The 21,397-nt window shown below is 47.5% G+C and overlaps 1 protein-coding gene across 1 annotated transcript in view; it reads right to left on the reverse strand.

Moving 5' to 3' along the window:
• LOC119179504 (fatty acid synthase) overlaps positions 1-21,397 on the reverse strand; it is a 190,165-nt gene that overhangs the window by 90,956 nt on the left and 77,812 nt on the right. The window contains exons 8-9 of the mRNA XM_037430591.2: positions 17,597-17,986; positions 1-151 (exon numbers count right to left, since the gene is read on the reverse strand). The exon at positions 1-151 is cut by the window's left edge and continues 39 nt beyond it. Of these exons, the coding sequence (XP_037286488.2) occupies positions 1-151; positions 17,597-17,986 (541 nt within the window). The remainder of the gene's footprint in view (positions 152-17,596; positions 17,987-21,397) is intronic.

A 21,397-nucleotide genomic window follows, 5' to 3' on the forward strand; every position in this document is an offset into this window, starting at 1 on the left:
CTAAGCAGTGGCCTCGCCAATAGGCGGCAAGCAAGGCTTGCTCCGCGGTGAAGCACCCATCTGCATAGGCACAGCCAACCTCACCAACCGAATGACCCAACAAGCCATCCGGCTGGACCCTCAGAGCTTGAAGCGTGTCCACGAGCGCTACCTGAGCGTGAAAGACACAACTTGTTTAGATGAAATGCTTGCGTAGCCAAAAAAAGCAAAGAGTATTGTCGCAGAAGATATTGAATGCGAGATAGCCTCAAGCACTTCGTGAGACTCGTATGAAATCAATAACGAGCTGATTAAAGCGCGGACACTTCCAACCGTATTTCCGAGTTTGTTTTATTCAGAAAAGTGTCCTTTAAATGGACAAAGGCTGCACGGTGCACCCAAATGATGTACTAGTCATTGACGAAAGATTGTATAAGCATAGTGACAAGAACTGACACGAGCTGTTATCAATAATAACCTAATTACCTTGAAGCTTTATATATAAGTAACTTCATGTTAAAGTACGGTGAGACCCTATATAACGTCATCACATCCGCCTGACGTTTACATCGCCTAAGCGCCCACCAGATCTCCTTATAAATTAGCTTTAAGTTCACTCCAGATAGCCTTCAGAGACTATATCTGTAGCATATTATTAGGCGCTGAAATAGAATAGGCATATGATATTTTAAATCCCAGGCGAATATTCAACACTCGTAAAGCCGAATCTCCACAAAGCCGTATGGTCCCCTTCATTCTGTCTAAATATTTCCCCCAAACAAACACTAACGAAATAAAAGATGGCTCTCTCTTTGACAACTTCTTGATACAGCGGCCCGCGTTTCGCTTCTCTACAAACTTTATCATCACCTTCAAAACACCTACAACTATCTTTCGAGGCACAGACATCACAAAATTAAACAAATAACTTGTTATGCATCTCTTTATGCTAATAGTTTCGTTACAGTATAAATATAGTAATGAAATAACCTGTCATCCCTTATTGCCACTCAAACCGACTTCGTAATATTTAAAGATTATTTCCGAGTAACTATACACCAAGTGTACTACAGGTTTTTTCTAATGTTTTTAAATGTTTAGATTTTGTGATTCCGAGAACATGTTGACAACTTCTACAGTCATTGGGCATGTGGTTACGTATTAATTGATTTCTCATTTCTTTTTTTTATATATACTGACTTGTTTGGTGCACCGAATTTGTGTTTGTCTTAGTCAATTTTCTCTATCTCCTATATTACTAATCTTTTTCATATATCTTGCTCTTTATTTGATTTGTGTTTTTAGCTCTCTTTCATGTTGCTTACTAACCTCACCTTGTTTTCTGTACACATACATCATTTTGATTTATTTGTCTGTTCTCTTATGTATACCCCTTCAGGTGTCTTCAAGAGTGTAACAAAGAAGGTTTACAATTATAAAAATACTCGGATCATTTCGAATCAAATACCTCGCTGCCCTTTGACAGTGTCGTTACTTTTTTTCCTACAAAATGGTCAATTCGTGCAAGATTTCTCACCTCGAAGTTGAGATATTAGCTAACAGTTCTCAGGTGGCCCAAAAGCGCCAGGTTGTGTTGTGAGAATATACTATGCCCACGTTGCAATCGGTTCACTCTTTACGGGCAGGCGCTCTGTTTGCTTATGTGTATTGCCTCATTTTTCCAATGGCAGCTTCTTCTGAAGATAATCTCAAAAGGAAGCGTGGTTAATGGGGGATGCATGCCTTCTAAGATGATGCTTTTCAGACGTTAAAACAAGCACCCACTTGCTGCCCAATACTACGTAACTTCCACTATGCCTTGAGCACTGAAGTGCACAATAATATCAACCATGTTGATTTGGGGCTGGGCTAGTGCGGCTTCATTATAGGTGTCATAGAGCATGTTTCTTATGCCAGGTGCCGAGTTTCAGATGTAAAGCGCTACTATCCCTCCAGTGAGCTGGAACGTCTAGCCGTTTGATGGAGTGTGTAAAGAAAACTATGACATTAGGGTGCATTAGCATGAGCGTGAGTACACATGATAGATAGGCACGCTGCAAAAATATCATATCGACCTACATCATCACACCAGGGGCTTAATAAAAACACCAATGCTATCTCTTAGAACACCTCTGACTGCATGCTGAATACTGGAAAAACAAATACGTAGTTTTGGCTTAGTTAGACACTCTCAAGCCAAAATCGGGAGATGAAACAGGGCCCTCCTTACTGCGCACATTGCTGATACATATATGCCATCAATTCCGGCTGCAAATCGTGACAGTGACGAATTCGCATTTCTGTTTCTGTCCAGTTATGTTCCGAGTGCATTCATGTACGGTCCTTGTCCCGCTTTTTTTTTTCAATCTGTATCGACGAGCCTAAGCGCTTGTCTTCTTGTCTCTTTGTCATCAATATATATAACAACATATAACATTCCCAACTTTTTTTTCTGCTCTAATGTGTGTGGCTTCTTAAGATTTCATTAAACTTTCCCTAACCTCAATAACAAACTGATTAATAATCCACAGAATTCATCCGGCTGTGCTAACCACCATCAACAGTTTGAGGTAACCTTTTCCCATATAACTTTTTTTAGATGCCCCACCTACATTTATTTCACTCCAAGTACTTCTGCATTAAAATTTGCCATTGAAGAGCATTGCTCAAAAGAGCTGCCAACAAATATGTGATGTTTTGTTCTAACTACCACTGTTCTTCTTTACACCATTGTACCATTGTTTGTTCTAACTACTATCGTTGTAACTACCGTTCATATTGAAGGTATTGACATCAGTAAATAGATAGAGCACACCTGCCCTGTGAATATTTTACGAACGAGCTTCAGTCTGGATATGGAGCGAATAATGCTTATGTTGGCCCCATGTCGCACCTCCAAAAGAGAAATGGGAGAATGAATGGAATTGTCAAAGTAACAACAAATGTTTTGATTTCAACAGTTGCAGGCAGTCTGAATTTATGAGGAATGATGATAGCCAGGTTATGGCCAAAAGTGCCAAAATAAACGCTTTAAAGTTAAGTGTTCTCACGGCAACTTTTACAACCATGCCTAAATATAAGTCAATAACAGAGAAGAAAACACGTACGAAACACGGCTAATTAACGTCAGGCTGGTACTCCGTACAATAATGAAGGCTCTGTGTCATGGAGCCTCGCCCATCTGAATTTCAACATGTGACATAAGTCTGTATTTTCGATTCCCCCCCCACACAAATATATATATATATATATATATATATATATATATATATATATATATATATATATATATATATATATATATATATATATATATATATGGGAAAGAAGCCTATACCTAAGGGGTCGTTTTTGGTGTTTTCACGCAATATTATTGAGATACAACAGACAATAATGCCAGGGAATGCATAGATGAAGTCATTAGAACCAATGCAATGCAAACAAGAAGAAAAAAATGTGGGTGAAAAAATAACCCGCCGAGAGCAGGAATCGAAGCCAACACTTTCGAATAACGCGTTCGATGCTCTAACCACTGAGCTATAACGGCGGCTATCCCCCCAGGCACTTTATTGGGTTTATATGTGTTTTTTAAACGTGAAAGTGTCAGCTCCATCTGTAGCCATGGCGGCGAGTGTGAAACACCGTTTTATGAGCCTGTGTGGCGTCACATAGCACTTGAACTTATAACGAGCGGGCAGCTGACCAATAGTCCCTCGTGTACAACCTAACAGCCCCTTCCGTATATATATATATATATATATATATATATATATATATATATATATATATATATATATATATATATATATATATATATATATATATATATATATGTGTGTGTGTGTGTGTGTGTGTAATTCCAACGTCTCGGCGTCTACTCACAGCAAGTTGTCTTTTCACCCACTTTTCGTTGTTCACATTGAAATTACAATATCGTCTAATAACTTCCTGTATACTTTCCTTGTCAATATTGTCTGTTAGATCTCATAAATATTGTGTGAAACACAGAAAAACAATTCCTTAAGTATACACCTTTTTTCTTAATTCACTCACGAGGGTCTCGTTATGGCAGACTTGGTAACTTTAGATTGTATACGAAATGCTGTTGGTCAGCTGCCAGCTCGTAAAGCTTGTAATAAGTTCACGTGCTACGTGGCGTCATACAGGCTCAAAAATAGTGTGCCACGCTCGCTGCCTTGGCTACTGGTGGCAATGACTGACACTCCCTGTTAATTCACATATGTACTCGATAAAGTGGCTGGGAGGATAGCCAACGCAGTAGCTTAGTTGGTAGAGAGTCGAACCCGTTATTCGAAGGTAGTGGGTTCGATTGCTGTCCACGGCAAGTTGTCTTTTCACCCTCTTTTCTTTCTACAAATTGACAATACGATTTCGTCTCATAACTTCTGCCTGTATACTTTCCTTGACGATATTGTTTCTCAGATTTCACACACATATATATATATATATATATATATATATATATATATATATATATATATATATATATATATATATATATATATATGTATACATATTGCAAGGGGGTTTAATAGCGAAGCCAGGTAAAAGGCAGACAGCCGGTACGGAAACAAATGCTCGGGCAGTACAGCGTCTACAGCTCGTGCTCCCGCTCGCGCTTCACACTCAGCGATGGTCCCACTAGTCATTGCCTTGCGAATTCCCCACTACGATGCCCCGGCGACGAAGACGAGCCATTCTGGCGACTCAAGGTGACGAGAGAACAGGAGGGTCGTAACAGGGCTTGAGGCGACTGACGTGGACCGTCTCACGACCAAGGCGGCGCTTGTCCGTGGACGGCTTGAGCGGTCCAATCGCATAGGTGACAGAAGAAGGGTGCTGTATGACGCGGTAAGGGCCCGTATACTTCGGTGCAAACTTGGGAGTCAGTCCAGCAGAGTGGAAAGGCAGTTGGAGCCACACGAGAGAACCGACGGGGAAGGTATTCTGATCTTTTTGGAGTGCTTGGTTATCGGCTGTGAAGGACCGTACAAGCTGACGACACTCTTCGGCATGTTCGGCCATTTCAAAAACTGGGCTGAACTCGGAGGCATCAGGATTGTATGGCAGAATTGTGTCGAGTGTGTTGCATGGGTCACAACCATATAAAAGAAAAAATGGAGAAAAGCCTGTTGTTGATTGAATCGCCGTATTGTGGGCGTACGTCACGAAAGGAAGAACAACGTCCCAGTTGGAGTAGTCAGAATCAATAGACATAGCGAGCATGTCTCCGAGGGTTCTGTTGAAACGTTCCGTTAGGCCGTTCGTCTGAGGGTGGTAGGCTGTTGATGTGCGGTGTACCGTACGGCATGAATGTAGGAGCTGCTGCAGAAATTCGGACAAAAATACGCGTCGTCTGTCACTCAGGAGCTCCCGTGGTGCACCATGACGAAGAACAAACCGGTGCAAGATGAAGGTTGCAACGTCACGAGCGCCAGCCGAAGGTAGCACTGCTGTTTCGGCGTACCTTGTCAGATGGTCGGCAGCCACAATCACCCATCGATTACCACCAACAGAGAACGGTAGCGGGCCGTATAGGTGAATCCAAACACGGTAAAATGGGCGTGTAGGACATGGCATAGGCTGCAGTTGACCGGGTGAATGAGAGAATGTCTTGCGCTGCTGACACTGGGAACATGAGCGAATGTGTTTGCGTACAAACTTGTAAATATCCCGCCAGTAGTAACGTTGGCGGATCCGCTCATATGTCTTTAGCGCACCGGCGTGTGCGTGTTGCGGTTCAGCATGAAAATATTTGCAGATATCAGACCGCATATGGCTGGGTATGACTAGCAGCCATTTACGACCCGCCACTTGATAGTTGCGACGGTATAACAGTCCATCCGGTATGGCGAAATGCGTTGCTTGGCGGCGAAGAGCACGCGGGTAACCGGAAGTTGATGCGTCAGAAAGCATATTCAAGAGCGAGGCAATCCAAGGGTCCTTACGCTGTTCGGATGGCATTTCTGTGACGCTGACGGCAGAGAGGGGAAGGTCCAGGGCTGATATATCCGTATCATCAGATTTCACGGGTGATCGTGAAAGCGCATTTGCGTCAGAGTGCTTTCGCCCCGATCGGTAGACGAAGCGTATGTCGAATTCCTGGAGGCGTAGTGCCCAACGTCCGAGGCGGCCGGAAGGATTTTTCAGCGAAGCCAACCAACAGAGTGCTTGATGGTCAGTTACCACATCAAAAATTTGGCCATACAAATAGGGGCGAAACTTGTTTAACGCCCACACAATCGCGAGGCACTCTTTTTCCGTGACAGAATAGTTGGCTTCTGCCTTAGTGAGGGCGCGGCTGGCATAGGCGACCACGTACTCCGTAAAACCTGACTGGCGTTGCGCGAGAACTGCACCAAGGCCGACGCCACTTGCATCCGTGTGTACTTCGGTTGGCGCAGTAGGGTTGTAATGGCGCAGTACGGGTGGTGACGTAAGGAGTTGGCGCAGTGTTGCGAAGGATTCGTCACAGGCTGCTGTCCAATTCGAAAGATCTGCAGGGCAAGCAAGGAGTTTGGTGAGTGGAGCGATGATTGAGGCAAAGTTCCGGACAAAGCGACGAAAATAGGAGCACAGGCCCACAAAGCTCCGTAGTTCTTTAACAGTAGTCGGCTTAGGAAATTCGGCAACAGCACGAAGCTTGTCAGGGTCAGGAAGAATGCCAGCTTTCGAGACGACATGACCAAGTATAGTGAGTTGTTTAGCCCCGAAGTGACACTTCTTCAGGTTAAGCTGAAGCCTGGTGTTTGTAAGGCACTGTAGATTCTTATGCAGACGAGTGAGATGCGAAGTGAAATCGGGTGAAAAAACCGCAACGTCATCAAGATAGCACAAGCAAATGTTCCATTAGAGACAGCGTAAAATGCTGTCCATCATTTGTTCGAATGTGGCAGGCGCATCGCAGAGTCCGAATGGCATCACGGTAAATTCATAGAGGCCATCCGGTGTGACAAACGCCGTTTCTGGACGATCAGACTCAGCCATTGGGACCTGCCAATAACCCGAGCGAAGGTCAAGCGAGGAAAAGAGTTCTGCACCTTGGAGACAATCGAGAGCGTCGTCTATGCGAGAAAGAGGGTAAACATCTTTCCTCGTAATGTTGTTTAGGCGCCTGTAGTCTACGCAGAATCGTATTGAACCATCCTTTTTTTTAACGAGTACAACTGGGGAAGACCAAGGGCTACAAGAAGGCTTGATGACTCCACGCTGTAGTATGTCTTCTACTTGTTCTGCAATTACCCGACGCTCCGCTGGTGACACACGATAACGGCACTGGCACAAAGGAGTACTCTTTACTGTGTCAATTGTGTGCACAACGGTGTTCGTTCTTCCTAGCACCGCTTGGGGAAAGTCAAACGAACGCTTGAATTCGTGCAGCAGGTTAACAAGCTACTCTCGTTGAGCCGGGGCGAGATGGCTGTCAATGGAACGGTAAAATGCATCGGTAGACAGGCTGTTCGAGGCAAAGTGAGGAACCAACGCGTTCAGCTCCATATTCGGCTTGGTGTCGAAGAAATCGGCAGGCACAATAGTACCTTCATCGATGAGCTGAATGTGGCTGAGCGTCTCGTTGCGGCGCAAACTGAGGGGGCATGAGTTGGGATTGGAAATAAATATCCCGGTAGTGTCTTGACAAAGCTCAAGAACGGCGAATGGCAGCGATGTTTGGTGGCGACTACCGAAGATGTCCGATGGCGTGAATAGGACGGTAGTGTCAGAAAGTGAAGCACAGTAGGCAGGGACAAACTGGGCGCTGAAAGGAGGAAGGTCTACGTCCGTCGCGACGACAAGGTTAGCCACACTAGATACGGCCGCATGAACAGAAGGCGCATCACGAAACAGTAACAGCTCCACTTCGGCCCGAGCGCAGTCCACGACGGCGTGATGACGTGATAAAAAATCCCATCCTAGGATGACATCGTGGGAACATGAAGCCAACACTCAATGACATTCAATGGTGTAGTTTCAATGTTGTACATTCAATGGTGGATGACATTCAATGGTGTACAACACGTCTCGAATAACCACTTTGGCTGTACATGCCGCGACGGGCTCAATTTGTTGGGCGCTCGCAGTACTAAGAGAAACCACGGGAGAAGGCATCGTCACTTTGCGAAGAGAGCGGCACAGTCTTTGACTAATCACAGATATCGCTGCACCGGTATCGGTGAGTGCGAGTGTTCGTACACCTTCGACGATTACATCGATAAGATTGGCGGGAGACAGGCGAGGACTTAAACGATTAGACGATGACGCAGCTCGTGCCTCCGGAGCTGCGGAAGTTAGTTTTCCGTCTCTATGGGGGTAGGTCGTCGACGCATAGGCGATACAGAACGACGACTTGTTGAAGGTGAAGGCGAGCGGGAAGTAGAACGTCTAGAAGCGAATGTTCGGGCGCCAGAAGCGCGCATCGCGTTCGTGAACTTCAGGTGGTACGTGAGGCGCGTGGTATGGATGCCGAAACGAATAGTCAGGATATCTTGGTGCGTTACTTGTGAAGCGCCGACGACATAGACGTGCAACGTGACCTGGAATTCCGCAAGAGTAACATATGGGCCAGTTGTCAGCAGTGCGCCAAGGATTTCCGTCGTGCTGCTGTGTAGCTGGAAACGGCGCGGTGGACGGCCGCACGAGTTGTGGCGTATAAATTGGCAGACGAGATGGAGGCATTGCCGCGACAGCCGCATAATCAGTGGCGCGGCAACAGGCGTTGGTGGAGAGGCAGGCGTACGTAATGGCAACGCCTCGGAGACCTGCTTCTGAATAGCCTGTCTGATTGTCGGCGTTAGGTGGTTCGTTGGTGCTTCGGTGGTCGGCAGATACGAAAGACATGAAAGTTGTCGTGTGACCTCTTCGCGTACGTATTCTTTTATCTGCTCCAGCGGGGAGCTGTCACCACCGACGGCAAGGGCAGCGGGAAAGTCGTCTGCAGTCGTCGACCTCCGAAATGCTGCACGTTGTTTCCGAATCTCTTCCAAGCTCTGGCACAAGGTCACAAGTTTGGATACGGTACTTGGACCCTTTGCCAGCAACATTTGATAGGCATCATCGTCTATGCCTTTCAAGATATGCCTGATCTTGTCATGTTCGGTCATCTCAGGGTTAAAGCGCCGGCATAAATCGATTACATCTTCAATATAGCTAGTGAAGTTTTCGCCCTGCCTTTGTGCACGTCCGCGTAGGCCCTGCTCAGCACGCAGCTTGCGCACTGCGGGGCGATCGAACACAGCAGGTGGTCTTGAAACCGACCCAATTGATAAATTTAGTACGGTGGTTTGTGAACCACAGGCTGGCGACGTCTTTGAGATAAAATGGAACATACTCCAATTTTGAGGGGTCGTTCCATTTGTTGGCGGCGCTCATCTTTCCAAACAGCTGCAACCAGTCCTCCACAGCTTGGTCCTCGGTGCCGCTGAAGAAGGGCGGATCTCGTTGGTGCAGGGTGGTAGTCACGATGACCAGTTGAGATTGGGCCATGCTTTGCTGGGTTGTGCCTTGCTCGATCATCTGATCAGGCATTGCTGATGCAGTACCAGGTTTGCGTACCCAGCACCAGGTTTGCGTACCCAGCACCAGGTTTGCGTACCAGGTTTGCGTACCCAGCACACTTCCACCACTTTGCAAGGGGGTTTAATAGCGACGCCAGGTAAAAGGCAGACAGCCGGTACGGAAACAAATGCTCGGGCAGTCCAGCGTCTACAGCTCGTGCTCCCGCCTCCCGCTCGCGCTTCGCACTCAGCGATGGTCCCACTAGTCATTGCCTTGCGAATTCCCCACTACAATATATATATATATATATATATATATATATATATATATATATATATATATTGTCACAGGGTCGTGACGTGGCTGAAGACAGGAGACTTCTTGTTAGAATTTAACTGTTTATTTGGGCGAACCTGTGCCCGGTAAACAGAAAGTCCAATTACAGCAGCAGTCTCGCACAGATAGCAGTCGCAGACTGATAGCGGCGAACGGAGCGTCGGCCTTCGATCAACAACTGACAAGCGGCGAAGCGCGTCGGCATTTATACTCCCGCCGTCGAATGTTCTAGCGCTATCGCTGGCGGCGGCGTGCGTTCCAGAACAATCTGTACCATTCGCACAGTGGGCGTGATCTTATTGAAATGATCTACTACAGTCCGGAACCCTCTAGAAAACAGCAGGCGCGGTTTGCGCTGAGAATCGTGTGGTGTTTTGGGACGATAACAAAAACTTGGGAAATGGAACGTGGCATTGCCCCCCTCTGAAAAAGGCATCGTCTCGATGCTTTAACTAAAGATGAAGGTACAATAATAATGCAAGAAAGTACAATGAATAAATTACAATACAACAATAATACAAAAAACACTGTTTCAGTTTGTTAACGCGCATGAAACGGCTTTAGGCGTGCGACATGGACGACTTCAGGTCGCGATCGGCGTCGTTGAGAGTTCGTGATGCCGTCGGGGACAACCTCGTAATCAAGTGGGCCGAGACGTCGAACCACCCTGTACGGTCCGAAGTACCGTCGCAGAAGCTTTTCACTTAGTCCACGTCGGCGTATCGGCGTCCACACCCAAACACGTTCACCGGGCTGGTATTCCACGAAGCGTCGTCGAATGTTGTAACGGTGGCTGTCAGTCGTCTGTTGATTCTTGATACGGAGACGCGCAAGTTGTCGGGCTTCTTCGGCGCGATGAAGGTACTCGCTCACATCGAGGTTTTCTTCGTCGGTGACGTTGGGTAACATGGCATCGAGCGTCGTTGCCGGGCTCCTTCCGTAGACCAATTTGTATGGAGATATCTGCGTCGTCTCCTGCACCGCCGTGTTGTATGCGAAGGTCACATACGGAAGAATGGCATCCCACGTCTTGTGTTCGACATCGACGTACATTGACAGCATGTCGGCGATCGTCTTGTTAAGCCGCTCCGTGAGGCCGTTGGTCTGTGGGTGGTACGCTGTCGTCCGGCGGTGGTTTGTTTGGCTGTATGCCAAGATCGCTTGAGTTAAGTCGGCAGTGAATGCCGTTCCTCTGTCGGTGATAAGGACCTCCGGGGCGCCGTGACGTAGGACGATATTTTCGACGAAGAACTTAGCTACCTCGGATGCACTGCCTTTTGGCAGGGCTTTTGTCTCGGCGTAGCGGGTGAGGTAGTCGGTGGCTACCACGATCCACTTGTTTCCGAAAGCCGACGTCGGGAACGGCCCCAATAGGTCCATACCAATCTGCTGAAAAGGTCGGCAAGGTGGATCAATTGGCTGCAGAAGTCCCACTGGCCTTGTAGGCGGTGTCTTGCGTCGCTGACAGTCCCGGCATGTCCTCACATAACGAGTGACGTCGGTGGTAAGACGCGGCCAGTAGTACCTTTCTTGTATCCTCGCGAGCGTGCGAGAAACACCGAGGTGCCCTGCCGTCGGATCGTCGTGCAGGGCCTGCAGGAGTTCTGGTCGCAGAGCTGAAGGCACCACAAGGAGATACTTAGCCCGAAGCGGTGAAAAGTTTTTCTTTTGTAGAAGACCATTTCGTAGAAAAAACGATGCAAGTGCGCGCTTGAATACCTTCGGGACTTCGGCGGTCCTGCCTTCGAGGTATTCTATTAGGGCCTTAAGTTCCGGGTCGGCCCGCTGTCGTTCAGCGAAGTCGTCGGTAGTTATCGTTCCCAAGAAGTAGTCGTCATCCGGGTCGTCGGAGAGCGGTTGGTCGACAGGCGCACGAGAGAGACAGTCGGCGTCGGAGTGTTTTTTGCCGGACTTGTAAATGACAGTAATGTCATATTCTTGAAGTCTCAGGCTCCATCGTGCGAGGCGACCTGAAGGGTCCTTCAAAGTGGCTAGCCAACACAAGGCGTGGTGGTCGCTCACAACTTTGAAGGGCCTGCCGTAGAGGTATGGGCGAAATTTCGACGTAGCCCAGATGATGGCGAGGCACTCCTTTTCTGTTGTGGAATAATTTGCTTCTGCTTTGGATAGCGATCGGCTGGCGTAACTAATAACCCTTTCAAGTCCGTCAGCCCTCTGCACAAGAACGGCGCCAAGACCTACGCTGCTTGCGTCAGTATGTATTTCTGTCTCGGCGAATTCGTTGAAATGGGCAAGTAACGGAGGCGTCTGGAGGCGATGTTTAAGCTCCTGGAAAGCGTGTTCCTGTGGCGTTTCCCACTTGAACTCCACGTCGGCCTTAGTAAGGTTAGTGAGAGGATCGGCGATGCGGGCGAAGTTTTTCACGAACCGCCTATAATAGGCGCACAGGCCCAGAAATCGGCGCACGGCTTTCTTGTCAGTGGGCGGCGGGAATTCGGCGATGGCGGCTGTTTTCCGTGGATCAGGACGAACTCCAGATTTGCTGATAACGTGCCCCAGAAACAAGAGCTCTTCATACGCAAATCTGCACTTTTCTGGCTTCAGTGTGAGTCCGGAAGTCTTGATGGCTTGAAGTACAGCTTCAAGGCGCCGAAGATGCTCGTCGAAACTCGAAGAAAACACGACGACGTCGTCCAAGTACACAAGGCAAGTCTGCCACTTCAATCCTGCCAGTACTGTATCCATAACGCGTTGAAAAGTTGCAGGCGCTGAGCAAAGGCCGAAGGGCATCACCTTAAACTCGAAGAGGCCGTCCGGTGTTATAAACGCCGTCTTCTCTCGGTCTCTTTCGTCGACTTCGATTTGCCAATAGCCAGTCTTGAGGTCCATTGACGAAAAGTACTTGGCGTTATGGAGCCGATCAAGTGCGTCGTCTATTCGTGGGAGAGGATACACGTCCTTTCTTGTGATTTTGTTCAGGCGGCGATAATCGACGCAAAAACGTAGGGTCCCATCCTTTTTCTTCACTAACACCACGGGGGATGCCCATGGGCTGTTGGACGGCTGGATAATATCATCCCGCAGCATTTCATCAACTTGTCTCTTGATGGCCTCACGTTCTCGCGTCGAAACCCTGTACGGACTCTGACGGAGTGGTCTGGCATTTTCTTCGGTTATGATGCGATGTTTCGTGATTGGGGTCTGCCGAATTTTCGATGACGACGAAAAGCAATCTTCGTATTGCAGGAGCAGGGCCTTGAGCTGTTCTTGCTTATCGTTCGGAAGTCTGGGATTGACGTCGAAAGCTATGGGAGGGGCTTGGTTCCTCTGAGCAGGTTCCTCAGAATCGGCGAGGGCGAAAGCACTGGTGGCTTCGACGATTTCTTCGATGTATGCGACCGTTGTTCCTTTGTTAACATGTTTGTACTCATTGCTGAAATTTGTGAGCATAACCGTTGCTTTGCCTCCCCGCAACTCTGCAATTCCTCTTGCGACGCAAATATTTTGGGTGACCAACAGATGCTGACTGCCTTCAACGACGCCTTCGAAGTCAGGTGATTCAGGAGCGCCGACTGAAATAATGACGCTTGAGCGAGGCGGAATGGTGACTTGTTCTTCCAGCACATTCAAGGCATGGTGTCTAGACGGCGTGCGCGGCGGTAGTGCTTCTTCTGTGGATAACGTTATCGACTTTGTGTTTAGGTTGATGACAGCACCATGGAGGCATAAGAAGTCCATGCCAAGGATGACATCTCTCGAGCAACGCTGTAGGACTACGAAGTCTGTAGGATAAATACGGCCGTTAATGGTGACTCGCGCTGTGCAGATTCCTGCAGGCGTTACGAGATGACCTCCGGCTGTGCGGATTTCAGGGCCTTTCCAAGCTGTCCTAACTTTCTTTAACTTCGCGGCGAACGACCCACTGATGACAGAATAGTCGGCTCCAGTATCGATGAGAGCGGTCACACTGTGGCCGTCGATAAGAACGTCGAGGTCGCTAATTCGCCGTCTCGCATTACAGTTAGGGCGTGGCGTCGGGTCACGGCTGCGTCGACTTGTTCCGCTGCTTCCATGTTGCGTCGTCAGGCCACCTTCGGTAAGTGAGCTTTCGTCGTCAGGGCTTTGCCTGGTTGGCGTTGTGTTCGGAAAGCTCCGTCGCGGCGTCGTCGTCGTCGGAGGATCTTCGGTAGTTCGTCGCACAGCAACCGCACCTCCACCGGTTGCTGCCCTTAGTTTCCCGGATACGGGCTAGGAGACCGGCCCCGCGTTGGGCCAGAGTACTGTCGGTGGTGCGGTGACGTGCGGCGGCTGGGCGACGGCGAACGCGAAGGGCTTCGTGGTGTCCACCGAGTTCCTGTCAGGTAGTCGGCGATGTCACGTGGTAGTTCTCCTGGCTGCGGACGTGGTGCATCGACGGCAAAGCCACGCAGTCCCATCTGTCGGTACTGGCAACGGCGGTAAGTGTGTCCGGCCTCGCCGCAGTGGTAGCATAGTGGGCGGTGGTCAGGGGTGCGCCAAACGTCGGTTTTCCTCGGCGCACTGCGCTGGCCCGCTGGTGAACGGTAGGTCGTCGGTGGGGGTGGTGGCGGCGGTGGTGTCTGGCGACGGAAGTGCGACGGGGCGGCGTTTTGGCGTGGACGGGGAGGAGCGGTGTGGCGTACTGCAGCGGCGTAGCTCATAGTTTCTGGCTCGGGCAGCGGTGTAGGGGGAATTCGAAGTGATTGCCGAACTTCTTCTCGCACAATGTCGGCGATCGAATCCACTTGAGGTTGCGCCGAAGGCAACAGTTTGCGCAGCTCTTCCCGCACGATCGCTCGGATCGTTTCACGCAGGTTTTCGGAGTCACTGGTTTGAGCAGCAGCGCATTCTGGAGTCAGGCGACGATTATACTGTCTGGTGCGCATGTCAAGGGTTTTTTCGATGGTGGTCGCCTCGGATACAAATTCTTGGACGGTGTTCGGTGGATTCCTCATTAGTCCCGCGAAGAGCTCCTGTTTGACCCCTCGCATGAGGAAACGAACTTTCTTCTCCTCAGGCATGTCTGGGTCAGCGTGACGAAATAGGCGGGTCATCTCCTCTGTGAAAATTCCAACCTTTTCATTCGGTAGCTGAACCCGGGTCTCTAGTTGAGCAGCGGCCCTTTCTTTGCGAGCGACGCTCGCGAACGTTTGCAGAAATGCGCCGCAGAAGACATCCCACGTTCGGAGCGTGGACTCACGATTCTCTAGCCAGGTCCTTGCGGTGTCTTCCATGTAGAAGTAGACACGACGGAGCTTTTCTTCGTTGTCCCAGTGGTTGAGGGCGGCCACACGGTCATATGTTTCTAGCCAGGTTTCCGGGTCTTCAAACGATGACCCATGAAACGTTGGTGGTTCCCTGGCTTGATTAATGACGATCGCGGGCTGGGACGCTCCGGTTGTCATTGTCGCTGCAGTAGAGGTCATGGCCTTGGCTTTCCGCGCCTTGTCTTTTAGAAGCCCGTACTCCGGTGGGAGACCTTGCTGTCGGCGGCTTGTTCGCTGCTCTTGGTTGGCGTCGTTGTCTTCTCCGCGACGTGGGATGGGTTCACGGCGTGACGGTGGCATATATAGTCTATATATAGTAGTCAACACTAGCGCTCGTGTTGACTACGTCACCGTTGAGGCATTTAAGTTCTACCTGATACACATATTCGAAAACGACGAATTATGGCAAAAGATCAGAGAAGAGATGATTGCCCGTTTTAACGACTGCAACAAGGACTTCCTCATTACCGGCCATCTGCATGCAACCACACGCGGCCGTCACAGTCCACGCTTATTTCTGAAGGAACGTAGCTTTCCACCAGGTTACCCTTCACGAAAGCCGGTATTTTCAAAGTCGTCGCTCCAGCACACGACACGAGACGTTGCTTACCCACCTCCTGCACTTAAGTTTTCGTCTCGAATACGTGGTCCACCACCCGGTTTTCCATCATGCGGCTCTTCAAGCATTCCTGTCACTCACCGTTCGCCTCATAAGTACACCATGTTCACGATAGACGAGTTGACGCATCGGAAAAATACCGTGCCAAGCCACTCTTCTTCCGTACGGTTTCATGCATCACCGTTCGGCGCACACACTCTCGAGAGTCCAAACAAAACAGAAGGCTCAGACGCATCGAACGTCGCACGCTACCAGGTGCAAGAACCACTCGCAGTAAACAGCGAAAAGGAAGCCCCTGAAGAGCTTCCTGCCATTTCTACGGCACCGCAGACTTGCCAAAATCTGCAGTTCAAACCTAGTATTGCCATGTCACCTAAGGGGCCCACATGCAGAGCTCACCAATTCATGAATCGAACAAATTCAGAAGTACATGATACATCAAACCTCGTACAGAGTTGTCTTTCAGAAGCGTGCGTAATGAACCACGTCACCGAAGCCTCTGAAGAGCCTGCTAGCGATGAGGATGGATTACCAACTATGCCCGACAAGCAAGACACCGATTCACCAAGCATCAGCTGTCGACAGGACACGTCAAATACCGAAGGAAATAAATGCCCCATTCCGGAAAGGGCGCCACTACAGCCATCTCTTGAGCAGCCTCAGGAAACAAGCAAAGCCAAGTTCATAAACTCATGCTACAACGAGAGAGACTGCAACGAGGGCACCGACGAACGCAAAATTCAACGAAAGCGCACTCACCAACAAAAGAACATCGGAAAATAAGATCTCGAAAACAAAGATGAATTCAAGACGTCAGACACTTTCGCAAAAAGAAAAGTCACCAGAGACACTCCCTGCTTCAGCTATTACACCGACTGCACCACCACAGAAAACGCCGACAAAGACACGGAAGCACTGCTTGCACACCGCAAGCACTCAGGCACTTCGATTGATTGATTGATTGATTGATATGTGGGGTTTAACGTCCCAAAACCACTATATGATTATGAGAGACGCCGTAGTGGAGGACTCCGGAAATTTTGACCACCTGGGGTTCTTTAACGTGCACCCAAATCTGAGCACACGGGCCTACAACATTTCCGCCTCCATCGGAAATGCAGCCGCCGCAGCCGGGATTCGAACCCGCGCCCTGCGGGTCAGCAGCCGAGTACCTTAGCCACTAGACCACCGCGGCGGGGCGAACTCAGGCACTTCGTCACTGTCTGTCAAAAAAAAAAAAAGCACGAAAGCAAGAAGCACTGGGATGGCACAATTCACGACGAAAAATACAACCCCGACAACATCAGAACTTCAAATGCTACAGGCACTCCCAACCTTGTCCGTTCTTCACAAAAACTCAACCGATGTCATCATCAGTTCAGATTTCCAGGGTGTGGTTATGCCATTCAGGACGCAACAGTCAAGCTCGTCCACCAGAGTCGTCATAGAAATCACTGGACTGCTCCCTCAGCCTTGAAGATTCAGTGAGGTTGTGAAACTCCGTCGGGATGTGAAATTGTGAACTTGGCCATTGTTTTGTTTATTCTCTTCTTCAATTTGTTGTAGTTTGTAACCGGTGCCATCTTTCGGGGGGAGGGAAATCCTGTGACGTAAGAAGGCAGGGATGGTTGGGAGAAGTAGATGAGAAAGAAGTGAGAAAAGAATAAATATGGCGTATGAGCCAGGCCACGTCACCCATTCATCATAGCGTCACACACACACAGACACACACACACATATATATATATGTATATATATATATATATATATATATATATATATATATATATATATATATATATATATATATATATATATAATGAGAGAGAGAGAAAGAGAATTCAAATACACGCAATTTTTCGCGAAACGTTTTTTGCAAACTTTTAGACAGTGCTTGTACTACCTGAACAGCAGCAATCGAGGCAAATTGTTCCTTGATTGTCTTGGACTGAGGCTCGCTAAAGATCAGCATATCCATTAGGTCTTCTCCGACTTTCTCCTTGAGGATGGTGTGTGACTTGCGGATGGACTCGGCGAAAGGTTGAAACTGCATCATATGGCGTCCCATACCATTCCACTGGCAGCCGACCCCGTTGAAGACGAACCAAATGGGTCTTTTCTCTGGCCGAGCCCGCTCTAGTACCTTCACCACCTCCCTGTTCACGTCGTCCACTGGCACGATGGCGAATCCTCGGTACGGGAACTGCTTGACGCTTCGCTGACCAATCCGGTTGAGCAAGGCGTAACCAGAGTCCGGGTACGGTCCCTCTGTCTCTATTCGGTTCAGTGTTTGCTGCAAAAGTGAGATGAAAAAGAAGAATATTGTCTGTGTTCACAATGACAGTTGGTTAGATTTGCAGACATTTTGCCCTTTGAGACTTCAAGCGCGCTACGGAACACATATTCCCTGGATAATAAGATAACTCGCATGGTGCGTGCATAAACTTTCTAAAGCGTGCAAATGAAGTAAGGGCTCCTCGTGCTTCTGAACCCTAGCTCCTTTGTTGAGAAAGGAAAAGAAGGTTTGGGATCTTCTGAAAGTATTGTTGCCAAAGAGTGCTATTCCGTTTATGTTTGTATTCTTCGCAATCACCTGTAATCACCGTTGAGTATTTATTCTTGGGTTATTCAAAAGTGCGTTTGTAAAATTGGTATAGGAAACACTGAAGTTGTGAGTGCAGAAATATGGTCTTGAAATCCTTTCATGTGCCCCTAAATTACATTTCTGCAATTATCTCGAATGAATTAACCACGCATTCAGTCAGATGTACGGACAGCTTAACTTGTTGGTAGTACAAGCTTATAAAACAGCTTGAAAAAAAAACAGCACACATAGAAAGGAAACACTCACAGCGCTGTGTGAATTCCTTGTGTGTATGTGTTGTGTCTTTCTTGTGCTGTTATGTAAGCTTCTCTCAGACTCAGACCTACTTTCTTGAAATCAAGGTAATACAGTAGCTACTCTTATTCCTTGAGAGATGCTACCGCAGTATTGCTACCGCAGTATTGAGTTTATCGTTTGAAAAAGTGAGCAGCATCGAACAATTTAAAAAAGTAAATATAGAAATTTACTAACATAACACCATGTCACTGCTGTGAACGAAATATGTATGAAATAATATGGAATTATGGAAGATCTGTCCGACATATCTGAAACCGCAATTCATTGGCTGACGAAGTTGGCGATGACGCTTCACTGGTTAATGAAGCGAAAATTTGGCTAAATTCATGTTGACGAAAACATCTGGAAGCCTTTAGTTTAATTTTGCCCACAAGTATTGCATAATTGTTGCAGTGTTTGTAACGAAGCCCATGGCGGAGTGTTCGAAGGTCTTTATCGATGCGTAATTGCACCGTCATCAGTGTTTATCAAAATATATACTTCCAATACTATGAGTGGTACAAAGTAATGACAGTCAAGCAGACTGATGGGCTCTGAACTCTCTCTGTTTCTTTGTTGATCGCAGAAGCGAACCACTTCAGTGAAAGAACGGTCTTTAAATTGAGTCATGTCATGACAAGCTACGACCTTGATGATCGAATGAATGCCACTCCCACTTCAAGAAAGAAGTTATTGGGACGTTACTTTTGTACATTCGCGCATCAGCCCTCGTATGTCTCATGTCAACACACAAAAAAGCATTAGGTTCCTTGGAGGGTCATGGAACACCAGTACTGACACCAAGCCCGAGAGAGCGCTCAGTTCCCCAAGCACAGATCTGACACTCATGAAAGTGTACACTGGCGCAAATTTTCTTACGCACGCTCACTTGACCAAGTTACATTAGAGTAACAAACAATTGAGCTTTTACAAATGTCTTCATACTTTGCTTCATGGATGATACAAATGTAATAATTTTATGTGGAGAATAGAAGCAAAATAGCTGCGCACGTGTAGTGCGTATAGGGGGAAATCAGCAGAACAGGCGTCGTTGTCTACACCCTTTCTTCATATAGCCAAGAGTCCGACAAGATCTTGTCTGGTCGAATACATTATGGGCAGTACCAGCTCACAAACTCACGGGACAAAAAGAAGAGACACAAACAAGCGCTGTTTGTGTCCCTTCTCTTCGTCCCGTGAGTTTGTGCGCTGGTACTGCCCAAATGTATCACGAACTAGCCCAACTCTCAGTCCTGCTTGGTCGAGTACAAACATAGTGCAAATTAACAACAACGCCAACAAAGGTAAAATACACAAAAACTAAAAAAACATGTTTCAGTTCCCCACACGGGAACCTTTTTCACAGTGACCACAAATGGCGTAGTGCGCTCTTCTTGTGCGGCTGTTTGCGCTAAACTTAAAACTGTGCACAACGCCACTTGCGGTCACTGTAAACAAGGCTCCCGTTTGGGGAGCCGAAACGTCTTTTATATTTTTGTGCATATAACCTTGGTTAGTGTTTTCCTTATTTTGCACAATACTTCTTTCATAATAACGCTTTGATTTCACAACCCTTGCAATATTAGACTACGCAATATTGTGCAATACTTTGCCCTTTCAACTCCTTCGTTGCTTTCTCCTCACCCTCATTTTCTTTTCCCACTGCGAAGCTATACTAGTTATGGATTTTTTTGCTCTGTTTTTTCACTGCTTTCGCTTGCATGTTTCTTTGTGTCACTTCCTCCTTCGGCCTATTTAAATAGGCGTTTTCGTATATATACATTTCTTTTCTGTCTTCTCTAATTATCTCAATGTTTTTCTGTATTTCTGAACTCGTTATCTCGACTTCAACTTTCGGACCGCTGATTTGATTTGATTGATTGATTGATTGATTGAATGATTTGTGGGGTTTAACGTCCCAAAACCACTATTTGATTATGAGAGACGCCGTAGTTGAGGGCTCCGGAAATTTCGATCAACTTTCGAACTGCATCAATCAACCCACATTCTGAGAGAAAAAACAATTACTGCCTTGAATTTTTTCTGGCCACTTATACGGCTCTCTTGAGTTGCACGTTTACTTTCTTTGGCAGTCGTTGTGCTCTCTTGTGGTAATTAGGGGACCCGTAAAAACGTCCACGAGCCTCTTTTACGACAGCCGTGCACTTAACACGTCAGGACTACCCCAAATGAGGTACACATACTCTCTTTCTTTTAAACTGCATGCTTCCTAGTGTCCAAAAAGATCATGAAAAAGAAGAGGACGAAGATAAGGCGAGATGGTTGGTGGTACTGATAGTTTCCCTTATTTTGAAAGCACATTACGCTCTGGTTGAGCAGGTCCGTCTTAAAATAACGTTATACCTTGTTTCATATTCACGGAATGTTAGCATTTCTCTTCGATAGTCCTCTAATAGAAGACTGGCGCAACTGGATTTAGGAAGCCAACTGGCGACCCTTGACCAGGCTCGTTTTGCCAGTCTTGCAATCCTTACAATATTGCACTGCTGGTGAGCTGTGAAAACGTATTTTTTTACAGATTATATGCCAAAAACATGCGAGAACCCTTAGCGAACGCTATTTACTGGCACGTAATTACAGATCATTCGTTCACTCATGCAGTTGGCACAGTATTCCGTGTTCCTATAGGAACTAGTAGGATGTTTGCACATATATACAAAACTCAGCGGAGAATCTTGCGGTTGAAGAAAAAGTGCAAAATGAAAAACTGCTGCACTGACTGAGGATGTCTCACGTTCCGCTCTTGCCAAACTTCCCCTCTAAGCAGCGACGCTCCAGCTTTGAAACAGACGACGTAACACC

This window comes from Rhipicephalus microplus, chromosome 7 (assembly GCF_043290135.1).
Source record: "Rhipicephalus microplus isolate Deutch F79 chromosome 7, USDA_Rmic, whole genome shotgun sequence".
NCBI classification, from domain to species: domain Eukaryota; kingdom Metazoa; phylum Arthropoda; class Arachnida; order Ixodida; family Ixodidae; genus Rhipicephalus; species Rhipicephalus microplus.